Source organism: Diorhabda sublineata, chromosome 4, assembly GCF_026230105.1.
Source record: "Diorhabda sublineata isolate icDioSubl1.1 chromosome 4, icDioSubl1.1, whole genome shotgun sequence".
Classification (NCBI taxonomy): domain Eukaryota; kingdom Metazoa; phylum Arthropoda; class Insecta; order Coleoptera; family Chrysomelidae; genus Diorhabda; species Diorhabda sublineata.
In genome coordinates this window covers 22,145,781-22,159,587 of record NC_079477.1, presented here as the reverse complement: position 1 = coordinate 22,159,587, position 13,807 = coordinate 22,145,781, and the positions used below count along the sequence as shown (strand labels likewise).

The window sequence follows — 13,807 nt, the reverse complement described above, 5'->3', positions numbered from 1 at the left end:
TACATAAATAATGCATAGATAGTATAAATACGGGCTTTATCAAGGATTACGTTAAAGAATTCAAGAATGAGGCTAAACGTAGTTTTGCCTTTTTTTACTATCGCATTCAAGTTGTCTTTACAAACAAAATATGAAACTATCAAAATGGTAAATGATTTCGTTTTAAAATTACAGGGCCCAGTTAAACTTAATGCATTCATTTGTTGGTCACGAGGTAAGTATATATACGATTCATGTCGTAGCGCCATCTTATGTCAGATTTGCGTCATATTATATTAGACCGACGTAACTATATTTTTTTAGAATATAAATTACTGCTTTGGAAAGAATTGTCATCAAATAACGTCCCTTGCGATATTCAGAACCCAAATAAAAACATATCGTACTATTTTCCACCAGAACATCAAATATTTTTTATTGATATGAGTTGTAACGGTACGAAAATGGTACTAGAACAAGTAAGTACTTCATAGTTGATAATGAAATAAAACAATATAGTAAAAATATATTCGAAAAGCAGAAGAAATCTGTAAACTGTTAGGTACTGTCGTATAGATGGAGCTGGTGTGTAAATTCGTATGCGCGTTTCCTAGAAACGACCTTTAAACATTTTGTGGTTGCTAAGATAGCGGGAATAAAAGTTTTATTTAGATTTATACTGTATAATTTCTATTATGAATGGAATTATACATGATTTAAAAATATTTTAATCAGGTTTGATTCAATATCGCAACGTGGTATATGATACGTCTTGATTTAAAAATTCAAAAATTGGTATTTAGGTTGAAATATGACAACAGTAGCATTGTCGGTTGATATTATAAATACACCTTTTTGGGGCGAAAGTATGCCAAAAAACATGGAATACTATGTGTTTTTGTGCGAAAAATCCAAAAATCATGTTAGTTTTCCGTATTAAAAGTATAGTTTTCCCGATTATCCAATTTTCTTGATTGTTTCGCCTATAATATTACAACGTTGCCATTTCACAATATCTGAACATATAAATTGTAGCCCTGCGTATCGTTTTTAGGGTAATCAAATGGATCTATTTAAGCAACCCTTTAGATGGATTATACTCTCCGACGGCGATTATGAGGATTTTAAAAATTATTATTACAGATTGGACAGTCAAATTTTTGTCGTGGAAAATTTAGAAAAAGAAAATTACGTATACAAGATTAAAGCTTTGTATAAAGTGTCTAAAGATTCTTCGGAATTTCTAGAAAATGATATAGCTCGATGGAATTCGAAACAAGGTTTTTTTAAATACGATGAACTTTCATTTTCGAGGAATAGAACAAATTTGAAAGGATTGAATTTGAATATTTCTTACGTGGTTACTAATTCCGATACATATAAACACCTAGAAGATTACAGGTACTAGCTTGTTTTCTTCTTCTTTTTCTGATATTATCTATTGAATTAATTTTATTAAAATTGAATTTTTGGGGTTCTAGAAATACCCATATCGATCCATTATCCAAATTAAATTGGCTAATAATGAAATATTTGTTGGTTATTTTAAACGCCACTTCTACCCCTATATTTGATACAACTTGGGGTTATAGAGACAGTAATACTAGCAAGTTTACTGGAATGATTGGAGATTTACAATCAGATAGAGCTGAAATTGGAGGTAAATATTCTTATATCTTAATCACGTTCTTAAAATAGAAGAAGAGTTATTTTTATTAAACAAACTTAGAAAACAGGCGATCTACGTCAAAACAACGGTCGTGGGGTAAGCGATTGACTTTCTTCTATGTACCAGTTTCCAATATACTGCTTTTCAGAATTTATTTACTGCTTACCTACACTAAAAACAACGCAAAACAATGTTTCCGAAGGCTATCCTTTGAGAAGCCACTTTGCCGTACCACTGGGTATCAAATTAAATAAATAATTTCACAAACTACACAGGAACTTATAGCAAAAGCATTTATTTACTTCACGCCGGCCATTTTGAAATGCATATTGACGATTTATTAGATTGCAGAATTTTTTTGTTGTTAGCAAAAAGAAGAATTCTATAACGGTTGCTGTTTATATCCTGATATTATAAAAAACGAATTTTTAATATTTATATGTTTTTTTAAAATCACATAATGCACAAGATTATATTTCAATTAATGTAAATTTGCACAGCAAAACGTGCATATACTGTCAAAATGCCTAGCTTCAAGTTCGTTACGACCGAGCCCACTTGGTAATACCAGTGTTGCCGGTTCTCAATGCATAAATAGTAAATCTCGTAATAGTTGAAAAAAATTTATTTTTCAAAACCAAATAAGTTATATCAGAAGAATATAGTAGTTGCTCAACTTTTACCATTTTTGTTAAAAAAAAATCGCCTATAATTTCACTATTTAGGATTGTTTTTTAATCTTTTACAGGCACAGCTTTATTTTTCACTATTGACAGAATAGACGTGATAGAATACGTAGCACCGAGTGCTCCAACTTACGCTAAATTCATCTTCAGAGCTCCCCCTCTATCGTACGTATCGAACGTGTTCACTTTACCTTTCGATACCGACGTTTGGTACAGCTGTTTCGGTTTAGTACCGCTGATTTTTATAGTAATTTATATAATAGTAAAATGGGAGTGGAAAGATCCTACTTTTCGAGAAAAAGTACAAGAAAATAATTCGAATTCAGTGGTGCCTTTGAGACCGGGGTTTTTCGATGTTTTGGTGATGGAATTGGGCGCGGTGACGCAACAGGGGGCGGAATCCGAACCTAAAAGTAACGCCGGTCGTATAGCTACAATATTCGCTTTTATAGCTACCATGTTTTTATATACTTCTTATTCGGCTAATATTGTCGCCATTTTACAAAGCACAACGGAAAGTATTAAAACTTTAGAAGATTTGTTAAATTCTAGAATTTCGTTAGGGGTTGAAGATATTGTTTATTCTCATTATTATTTCAAGGTGAGTTGTGATTTTCCTACTAATTCCTACTACATTACAACTATCTAAAATATTTAAATTTTATTTTATCAACTTGGTTTTTATATTCACTTAAGTAAGTGAATTAGCCAGAACCTTTCAAAATAATGTCAATATTTCTATTCCAAATCATAGTATCACAAACTAGGTGATACATTTATTTAAAAAAACGTTAATAGGTACAGTAGCCACAAACTTTTATTTATATGTTTTCCAAATAACATTTTTACAAATTATTAACATTTTTATAAAACACAGTAGCCAGAACCGTTTAACTTTATGATAATAAGTGTACTTCTAATCACAGAACCACAGATACATTATAAAAATTATAAAAGAGAAGAAGAAGTTGACGTTCACTACAAGGAAATAAAAATTAACATTTTCTATTAGATTTCTACAAAATACATTCACTATATGAATTTAATGTGTTGAATAAATATAATGACGAACTTATTTTTAACGTAGTATAGTTTTAAAAAACAATTGGCTCCTATTATTCTCTCTGTGCGTTGTTGTTGCGCCGTGGAGAAGCAGTGGCGTAGATGTCTTGTATTTCATTTGATTATAATGATTTGAAATTAATTTCTTATCTACTGTATGATTCTAATTTATTTAGAACCAAAGTTTTCTTATTCTCTCTGTAGACTGCAGATGAACCTATTAGAAAAGCGATTTATCAACAAAAAATCGCACCTAAAGGACAAAAACCGAATTTCATGACAATGCAGGAAGGGATCAGTAGAGTGCAAAAGGGTTTCTTCGCTTTCCACGTAGAAGTTTCTTCCGGTTATAAAATGATAGGAAATACTTTCCAGGAAAGTGAAAAATGTAGTTTGAAAGAAATCGTGTTTATTAATTTGATAGAACCATGGGTATCTATTAAAAAAGGATCTGCTTATAAAGAAATTATTAAAGTGGGGTACGTAAAAATCAATTAATTCGGGGTTTCCAAACATTATTGTTCCCGCCGCTGATTTATTTATTTTAGTTTGAGAAAAATGCTGGAAAATGGAATACAAAGACGTGATACGAATAGAATTTACACTAAAAAACCGGTTTGTCAAAGTAAGGGAAGTAATTTCGGAAGCGCCGGTATACTAGATTGTTATGCGGCATTTTTAATATTCGCCAGCGGGGTTATCTTCAGTTTGATTCTATTAATTTTCGAAATTTTGGCAATAAAGAAGATGAAATCGAGAGAAACTAATGCTAATATGTCATACTAGCACCGAATACCTCAATATTAATTCAATTAATCTGATATATAGTTAGAAAATACACAATAAATGTTATTATTTATGCAATTATATGACTTTTATTTGAAGTATATTTTCTTTTAAATCATTCTACTCCTATCTTATCCCTTTTCATTAATTAAATAATAAATATAGTGATAATATACAAACATAATATCTAACAAAAAAGCTCTACTTAAATACGTTGAATAAAAACGGCAACACTGTATAACAGGCGTGCACCTGACAATACAAATATAATCTTTTATGCCTTTCATTACGTTAATTTAATTTTTCACGGCCACGACAATACCTTCAAACGTTATTATATAATTACATTAATTTCATTGTAAATAAACAATTTCGCATTATAAATAATTTATATCTTACGATATTCAATCAACCGAATGAAACAGAATGTGTTTTTTAATTAAATTCTTCAAAATAAGTTTTTAGTTATACAGGCAACCAGCATAACAGTTCTGTATTGAGTGTTATTAGCCTAGTGAGCTCCGATAATTATTTTAAAATTATATTAATAATACTTTTTTTAGACATTTTTATATGTTTTTCTTGATGAATAGCTTTGATTAGGTCTCTTTTGAGAGAAAATTAGTTTCAAAAAACAAGTAAAAGATGACGTTTGAACCGATTACGGTCTTTATCAAAATTCATATTTTGATTATTAATAATGATACAATTTAATCATATATTTATGAAAATCATCATATAAAACTATCTAATTATATACTATTGAAAATCCGATAAAATCATTTCGTTATGCAATACCTAAGTATCATTTATATTGGAAATATCACGTAACATATTATTTGTTTGTAAATTAATGATTTGGTTTATAGGTTTTCTTAATATATTTGTTCATATTATAATTCAAATTCTTAAGACTATATTTTGGATTAAAAAGCTATTTATGTATATTAAATTCGTAACAAACCATTATTCCAATATTAGACAACATTCAATATAGTTGTATATTGCTAGTTGTCTATAGTATTGTACCTTCTATTATTTTTAACCATAATATTTTCCTACTACGCTATTAAAGCGCTGTTGTCTAGTATCATATGTTTTCTTAATAATATAGAAAATTTTAAATCGTCAACCATATAATGAATAATAAAAAGATTTATAATTTAAAATAAAAAAAAAAATATATTAGAATCGTGCCGATATTTACATATTGTATATTAATAATGTAGATATTATTGTTAATTTTATTAGTTAGTATAGATATTTTTAATTAATTTTCTTTTTTATTCACGTTTTAATATATTTTTAATTTCTAAAAATCGAATTAGAATCGGCTTCAATTCATATCAATATGTAAAAAATTAATTTTAAATATTTTAACAAATAGTTATCTCAAATTTACCTGTACATATCGGCAACGCAGCCAAAACGACATTCCATTGATAGTTGTCATGCCAGCCACATGCTGGTATCCCGAAAACCATTGGCCACATCGCACAGGTAGCCGAAGGGGGGGAAAACTCGTTTAAAATTTTTAGTTCGTAAAATTCTACGAGTGAAAGCAAACGTTGTGTTATTAAACGATTGTTTGTTTTGAAAATTGTGCCCCTGTGCACAAATCGGAAAGACACAACGAAAATTTTCATACTCGATTCACGAACACCGGACGGTTGGAGTGCGACTGCAGTGATAATAAACGTAAAGGTGAAATGTACGTTAGAATAGTAGCATGGCGTCAACATACCTAAGTTTATGAAACCGCGATTTTTTAATGTAAAATGAAGGTTACAGTGTGTTTTGGTAGTGTACGTGTGGTTGTGCCTTGTGGTGACGGCGATATCTTGGTCAAGGACTTAATAAGGGAAGCTACTTTGAGATATAAGAAAGCTACGGGAAAGGTAAGTTCTGTTTGTGTTTTAGAATTTGTGGTTATGTTTTGTATGCAATGTGAAACGTCGTTTCCTTGGTAATGTTCATCATAGCTTTATATCAATATTATTATTAATTATTGACAAATTTTATGTTTTAAATACATTATTAAATATTTAGTTACTAAAAAATTCTAGTATTATCACATTCATGTAAAATATATTTCACAATTGGATGTGTTATTATTTTTTTTTAGTTGGAAACCAGTTTTATCTTAGTATAAACACGTGTTTTTATATTAATTCTAACTCTTTACTAAATATGTTATGAATTAACACACGGCGTCGATAAATATTTTTACCGGGGGTATTTGATTTGTTGTACCAAATTAAGTATAATGATTATTATGCTTTTAACCTTTTTGTTTTCGATTTTACAAATATATTTTTAAATACATTTTGATTATTTTACGTCAAACAAAACACGTAATCTTTATATATCTATTGTTTAAGTACAAGTTCATCTATTTAACATTTAAACGTTGATTCGTCATCAATGGCAATTCCCACTCAGGTCATGTACATAGTGTTTTGTTTCACTGGTATAACATACCATTGTTAGTCAACATTATGAATTCCAATATAAGGTTATGTTATTGACGTGATTTCAATCAATAGGAATGTATTCTAAACATATTATAAATTGATACAAACAAAAATTTGAATTAATATAAATTGAACTCATATTCTATATTGAAATAAAAAGGCAGTAAATCGATTAAGTAGGGCTCATTTTGGGGGTTGAAAAACCTCTTTAAAGTATTTAAAAACCCACGAAATACCTAGTGTCTATTAAAAAACAGGTCATTTCAGACCCCGAGGGCTCAAAGATCTATCTAAAGACTTTCTTATGAAATTTCGAATGGTTTTGTAGGTTGAGGACTCAAAATAAAACTATCCAAGAGTTTTTTTTCAAATCCCAACGTTTCGATCTTTTATTTTATCTTTATCGAGGCTTCAACATTCGAGACATTGTCGATAGATTTGAAATAAAGGATTGGGATTTAAAAAAACTCGTGGACAGTTTTATGTTGAAAGACTTTTTCAGGTGTTCACCTCGCAATTTATTTTTGATATGTAGGTATAAGAAGAAATCAGTGGATGCCAAATAGGGACTGTACGGTGGATGATTGACGTGGTGAAGAATGATACGTCTTGGTTCAGAACCTATCCCATTCAGAATTGACCGTTCTACTTTGCTCTAATAGAACTAAGTATGCCTTAAACTCCCCGGTATATCACATGACGGTTTTGCGATATCAGCATCAATGTTTCCTGGCACAAAAGCCGATTTTGAACGAACCTTCACGAAATTCATTTTGTTGTGAAGTGCGACCACGATTGAATTCGGAAAACCAGCGAATCGCAGTCTTTAGAGATGGTGTTTGATCATCAAAAGTCGAAGCGAGTTGATCGGCACCTTGCTATTGATTTAATCCACGTTTAAACTCATAGAAAATGATCGCACGATAATGTTCGTCATTTTTGACGAACATCTCAAATATCACTCGTATAACAACACGTTCTAAGTACGTTCATCATTAAAAACGTCAAACTTTGAGATGTCAATGTCAGATTTGACATATTCTCATCGGTGTTTTCCTTTTTTAGTACGTTCACCATTAAAAACGTCAAACTTTGTGATGTCAATGTCAGATTTGACATATATATCAAAACTTAAGTAGAAACCCTCGTAATATACAACATACAAAATTTAATTTTGCAATCAAATAATTTCTCCAAGTTTTAGGATACCCCGCGTAAATAAAAATAAAAGAGAAAATCCTATTATAAATTTTTAAATATTTGTTTTGGAAAAAAAGTTTTAAAGAGAAAGTTTCCGAACGTGTCTCGTATAATTTAATTTATGACTGGATAGTCCTAAGCTTAATTAATATAATAAATATAAAAAAATGTTATTTTAAGGATGATTGATATACACAGTGAATCAAAAACTAATATAATATCTCCGTGTTGAATGAAATTTATTATGAATTAAGTTTTCTAGTTGAAATTGAAGGTTAACTGATAGGTAGTAAGTAAAATTAAAGCCTACGGAAACTGGCTGATTACGAAGTGAACGCTTTTTCTTAATTAATTTACGACTAGGTATATTTGATTAAATATGAAAAATATTAGTAGGATGCGTGGAATTTTACGAATAGGTATATGAAGGAAGTCGAATGCTTGATATACAAAGTTAAATACGTGATGTTTGACTATTTAGTTCGGAAATTTTATGAATTAAAACAAAACCGGTAGTTTATTTTTACATTTTGTGATTATACGAGGTGGGATACAGGATTTTTATTGAATTTAAAAAATGTAAAGTACGTGATCCTATTAAGAAAACGCGGTACTTGAGAAGGTCCCACAAGGTGTCAGTTTCCAAAATGAACGTTGACGAACTCCCGCACATATAACCTGCCGCGTGTTTCTCGAAAAACTGGACGGATACCTGCACAAAAAAGTTTCAATGAAAACGTCAGGATTCTTGTTATAACAGTACAAGCAGTTATACCGATTGACCGAACCATTCAGCTCGAAGATTGCTTCATCCGACCACTCGCAAACTTCTGATCTGCTGTAAAAATCATCCTCGTGAAGTGCGTTGAGAAAACGCAACGCAAATCGCTTCGGCAGCTCAACTGTCGTCTAGAACGCGGCGCGTCGACAACAGAGCCTGTTTTTAAGATTTCCTGATACATCTTCCGTGCAGATTAATTATTTCTTGTATCGGTTAATCATTATTGAAACGCATCTATTCGACGAGCATGTGTTATAAATCATGAAACAGACACAATTGAAAGTTAATATTTTATTTCTTCTAAAACCACTAAAGTTCGAGGTGATCTTGGGTTATATCAATAAAATTAAACTGGGGGTCTAAAAGGGCATGTCCAAAGACCCATATTCTAAAGGTTTTTGTATTGATGTTAACCAAAATGCATTTTTCAATTTTCTACTATTAAAATACGAGGGTAACTTGAAATTATAAGAAAAATTCAATTGAAAAACTTATTTACTTACTAGGTATATAAATATTCACTTTAATTTCTAACATATCTATTTCGTTTCATATTTTACGACCCTGTATATGCAGTTTTACATAAAAACTTCGCTACCAACGCATTCTAAATACTATTTGATAACTATTATTATTTATACGCATAGTGTTGATTTCTTCGAATAAAATTGATCACCCTGTATGATATAACACTCGATTTACAAGTAGCGATAAATAATAAGGAAAAAAAAAATAACAGTCCAACGTGCATTTTGACGCTTCACTTGTTAGATAACGTGTTGTTTACGAGATAATACACTCGATAGAAAGGATACTGACCCTTAGGATATGTCGACGTGGTTTATTTCTTTTTCTTCACAACCTGTATATTAAATAAATTATGTAATGCTACAGGAAGATACACGCACATATATATATATATATATATATATATATATATATATATACATAAGAAGATAAAATCTATGGGATATCGTAGGCGGTAAACACACCATAAAAGGTTAATTTAAATAGATGTCGTTGGTTTTGGTACAATAAAATCGATGAAAAAAAATATTAGAAAATAGGGTTATTTTAATTATAGTTTTACGTTGATATATGCGGGGTGGGATTTGGAAAAAAGCGTGTCATGCGAATGCGGTCACGAGTCAACGGTTCCAGCAGCTGTTATAATCCCTTCACCCTTTATTCGTCATTTTCTCCCTTGCTAAACTTTCAGACGTCTGTTATTATAAACATAAAAACGAATTATTTTTCTCAATAAAACATTTTTAAACAAAAAAAACTTTATTCGATTCCCTCGATTCGTTGTTTTACTAAACGTTCAAGAATGTGCTCGACAAGCTGTGAGGCTCAAACTCTGCTCGTGGGCACTCACAGATGACCCAGGATCATCCTCCTCCATGGACTAGCTGTAATCAGGATCGTCTCAGATGTCTGTTTTCATTTATCTCTTTCTACGATTCCCTCCAATTTCTTACTTCTCAAAACGTTTAAGAATGTGCTCGCAAGCTGTGAGGCTCAAACCGCGCTCGTGGGCACTCACAGATGACCTGGGATCATCCTCCTCCATAGACTAGCTGTAAACCGGGTCGTCCTTGATGTCTATGGTGCGCAAATGGCGCCTCAGATGTCTGTCTTCATTTATCTCATGCCAAACGTCTCTATCCCTTCCTGTAGAGCCCGTCTTGCAAGAAGACAGTTAAGAGAGTACCCTCTGGTACCCTCGGTGATTTCGCCAAACTTAGTCTGGCGAGAAAGTCAGCCGGGCACCCAAACGAACCGAATTTCTCAGCTACGACTCACTAGATTTTCAATGCACTCCAACAAAAGCCTAGAGTACACCTTTCCGATCGTTATAGTTTGTATTGCAGCTCTGTTATTTGAGCAGATTGAGTATAGCACGTAAACATTCCAAACGAACCAGATTCGATTTATTTTGGGGTGTCATCCGCTGAAGTAATTCCTCCAAGCGCCGTCTGTGCACCAGATGCCAGGAGGTCCAGTAAAACTTTGGGTTTAGTTAAGAAGCTGGACTCTATCTAATCGTACTTGGCAACCGCGTTTCTGACATTAGAGTTCTTGCAACTTTTCGAAATGATAAAGATTATCAATCCTTCTCCAGGAAAAAGGTTGCGGTAATTTTAGATAATTTTTCGATAAATATTTAAAATGATCGTACGAAGTTTTGATTGTAGTTGTGATAGAATTTAAACTTATCGAAGTGAGCGCTCCCTGACTAATGCATTTGCATACTTACCGCAATGCTGCATTCTTCTCGTAGAAAAAAAATTGTGTACAGTTTATTTGAGCTTCTTTCACGGTTGTAATATTATATCAGCTTACTAAACGAAGTTCTTAGTCGAGCTGATTACGTTAAAACAGTAAGAGGCATTCAATAAAACGGTTATGGTGTGTTTCAATTCACTCTAGAATGTCAGAAAAATGAATTGTTCATTATAAATAACACTTAAAATGATAAATGTTGAATGTTATTCTTAAATAAGAGAAGGATTTTACATAATTTTGATCCAAGTTGACTCATTTCTTAGTAATAATACATTATTTCATATAATTTTGAGATATGGCAACACTGATGCGAATATGTCAAGGTTGTTAAAAATCGGTTGTTGTGCCGGAAAACGGTTGCATACTTTTTAGGAATAACTGGACAAGTTACCAACGTACTAAATTAAGAAATAAAGAATAATGTATGCTCCCCGTATAAAATCTAACAAACCGTCAGTCCACGTGGACTCATCATTTCCACTGTTAACCAATCAAAACATCGAATCGTAAACTTAAATGCGTTTCTATTGGCCGAAATATTCCTGTCACGGTACTAACTACCATTATTATATATAAACATACTTTTGATCGAAATAATTCATTTTTTTGGTTTTTGCTTTAAAATCTCGTTTTGCATAAAAAACGAATGGGGTACAAAAAAGGACTCAGTTCACATCTGGTATCCTGTTTAAACCAAACTCCCTTACAGACATTCACATTTTACTCGTCTATTTACGTTTTATAATATAATATTTTCGTCAGAGACGATTCTGACTACCATTATTGTTTATAAACATACTTTGGATCGAAATGTTTTTATTTCTTTTGTTTTAATGCATAAAATTCATTTTCCTTTATGGTTTTTGCTTTAAAATCTCGTTTTGCAAAAAAAAACGATTGGGGTACAAAAAACGGACCAGTTCACGTCTAGTATCCTGTTTAAACCAAACTCCCTTACAGACATTCACATTTTACTCGTCTATTTACGTTTTATAATATAATATTTTCGTCAGAGACGATTCTGACTACCATTATTGTTTATAAACATACTTTGGATCGAAATGTTTTTATTTCTTTTGTTTTAATGCATAAAATTCATTTTCCTTTATGGTTTCTGCTTTAAAATCTCGTTTTGCAAAATAAACGATTGGGGTACAAAAAACGGACTCAGTTCACGTCTAGTATCCTGTTTAAACCAAACTCCCTTACAGACATTCACATTTTACTCGTCTATTTACGTTTTATAATATAATATTTTCGTCAGAGACGATTCTGACTACCATTATTGTTTATAAACATACTTTGGATCGAAATAATTTTATTTCTTTTGTTTTAATGCATAAATTCCATTTTCCTTTATGGTTTCTGCTTTAAAATCTCGTTTTGCAAAAAAAAACGATTGGGGTACAAAAAACGGACTCAGTTCACGTCTAGTATCCTGTTTAAACCAAACTCCCTTACAGACATTCACATTTTACTTGTCTATTTACGTTTTATAATTTAATATTTTCGTCAGAGACGATTCTGACTACCATTATTGTTTATAAACATACTTTGGATCGAAATGTTTTTATTTCTTTTGTTTTAATGCATAAAATTCATTTTCCTTTATGGTTTTTGCTTTAAAATCTCGTTTTGCAAAAAAAACGATTGGGGTACAAAAAACGGACCAGTTCACGTCTAGTATCCTGTTTAAACCAAACTCCCTTACAGACATTCACATTTTACTCGTCTATTTACGTTTTATAATATAATATTTTCGTCAGAGACGATTCTGACTACCATTATTGTTTATAAACATACTTTGGATCGAAATGTTTTTATTTCTTTTGTTTTAATGCATAAAATTCATTTTCCTTTATGGTTTTTGCTTTAAAATCTCGTTTTGCAAAATAAACGATTGGGGTACAAAAAACGGACTCAGTTCACGTCTAGTATCCTGTTTAAACCAAACTCCCTTACAGACATTCACATTTTACTCGTCTATTTACGTTTTATAATATAATATTTTCGTCAGAGACGATTCTGACTACCATTATTGTTTATAAACATACTTTGGATCGAAATAATTTTATTTCTTTTGTTTTAATGCATAAATTCCATTTTCCTTTATGGTTTCTGCTTTAAAATCTCGTTTTGCAAAAAAAAACGATTGGGGTACAAAAAACGGACTCAGTTCACGTCTAGTATCCTGTTTAAACCAAACTCCCTTACAGACATTCACATTTTACTTGTCTATTTACGTTTTATAATTTAATATTTTCGTCAGAGACGATTCTGACTACCATTATTGTTTATAAACATACTTTGGATCGAAATGTTTTTATTTCTTTTGTTTTAATGCATAAATTCCATTTTCCTTCATGGTTTCTGCTTTAAAATCTCGTTTTGCAAAAAAAAACGATTGAGGTACAAAATACGGACTCAGTTCACGTCTAGTATCCTGTTTAAACCAAACTCCCTTACAGACATTCACATTTTACTCGTCTATTTACGTTTTATAATATAATATTTTCGTCAGAGACGATTCTGACTACCATTATTGTTTATAAACATACTTTGGATCGAAATGTTTTTATTTCTTTTGTTTTAATGCATAAAATTCATTTTCCTTTATGGTTTCTGCTTTAAAATCTCGTTTTGCAAAATAAACGATTGGGGTACAAAAAACGGACTCAGTTCACGTCTAGTATCCTGTTTAAACCAAACTCCCTTACAGACATTCACATTTTACTCGTCTATTTACGTTTTATAATATAATATTTTCGTCAGAGACGATTCTGACTACCATTATTGTTTATAAACATACTTTGGATCGAAATGTTTTTATTTCTTTTGTTTTAATGCATAAAATTCATTTTCCTTTATGGTTTTTGCTTTA

At 31.1% G+C, this 13,807-nt stretch overlaps 2 protein-coding genes across 2 annotated transcripts in view; both read left to right on the top strand.

Moving 5' to 3' along the window:
• The first annotated feature begins 251 nt into the window (after window positions 1-251).
• LOC130443286 (ionotropic receptor 75a-like) lies at window positions 252-4,235 on the top strand. Its single transcript, XM_056777850.1, has 6 exons — window positions 252-458; window positions 1,034-1,380; window positions 1,461-1,639; window positions 2,397-2,935; window positions 3,601-3,875; window positions 3,945-4,235. Exons 1-6 carry the CDS (start codon window positions 252-254, stop codon window positions 4,180-4,182), a joined length of 1,785 nt encoding a protein of 594 aa, XP_056633828.1. The 3' UTR covers window positions 4,183-4,235.
• A 1,483-nt stretch (window positions 4,236-5,718) lies between these two features.
• Window positions 5,719-13,807, top strand: part of LOC130443114 (partitioning defective 3 homolog) — a 67,260-nt gene continuing 59,171 nt past the window's right edge. The window contains exon 1 of the mRNA XM_056777588.1: window positions 5,719-6,080. Coding sequence (XP_056633566.1) covers window positions 5,961-6,080 — 120 coding nt within the window. The 5' untranslated portion in view covers window positions 5,719-5,960. The remainder of the gene's footprint in view (window positions 6,081-13,807) is intronic.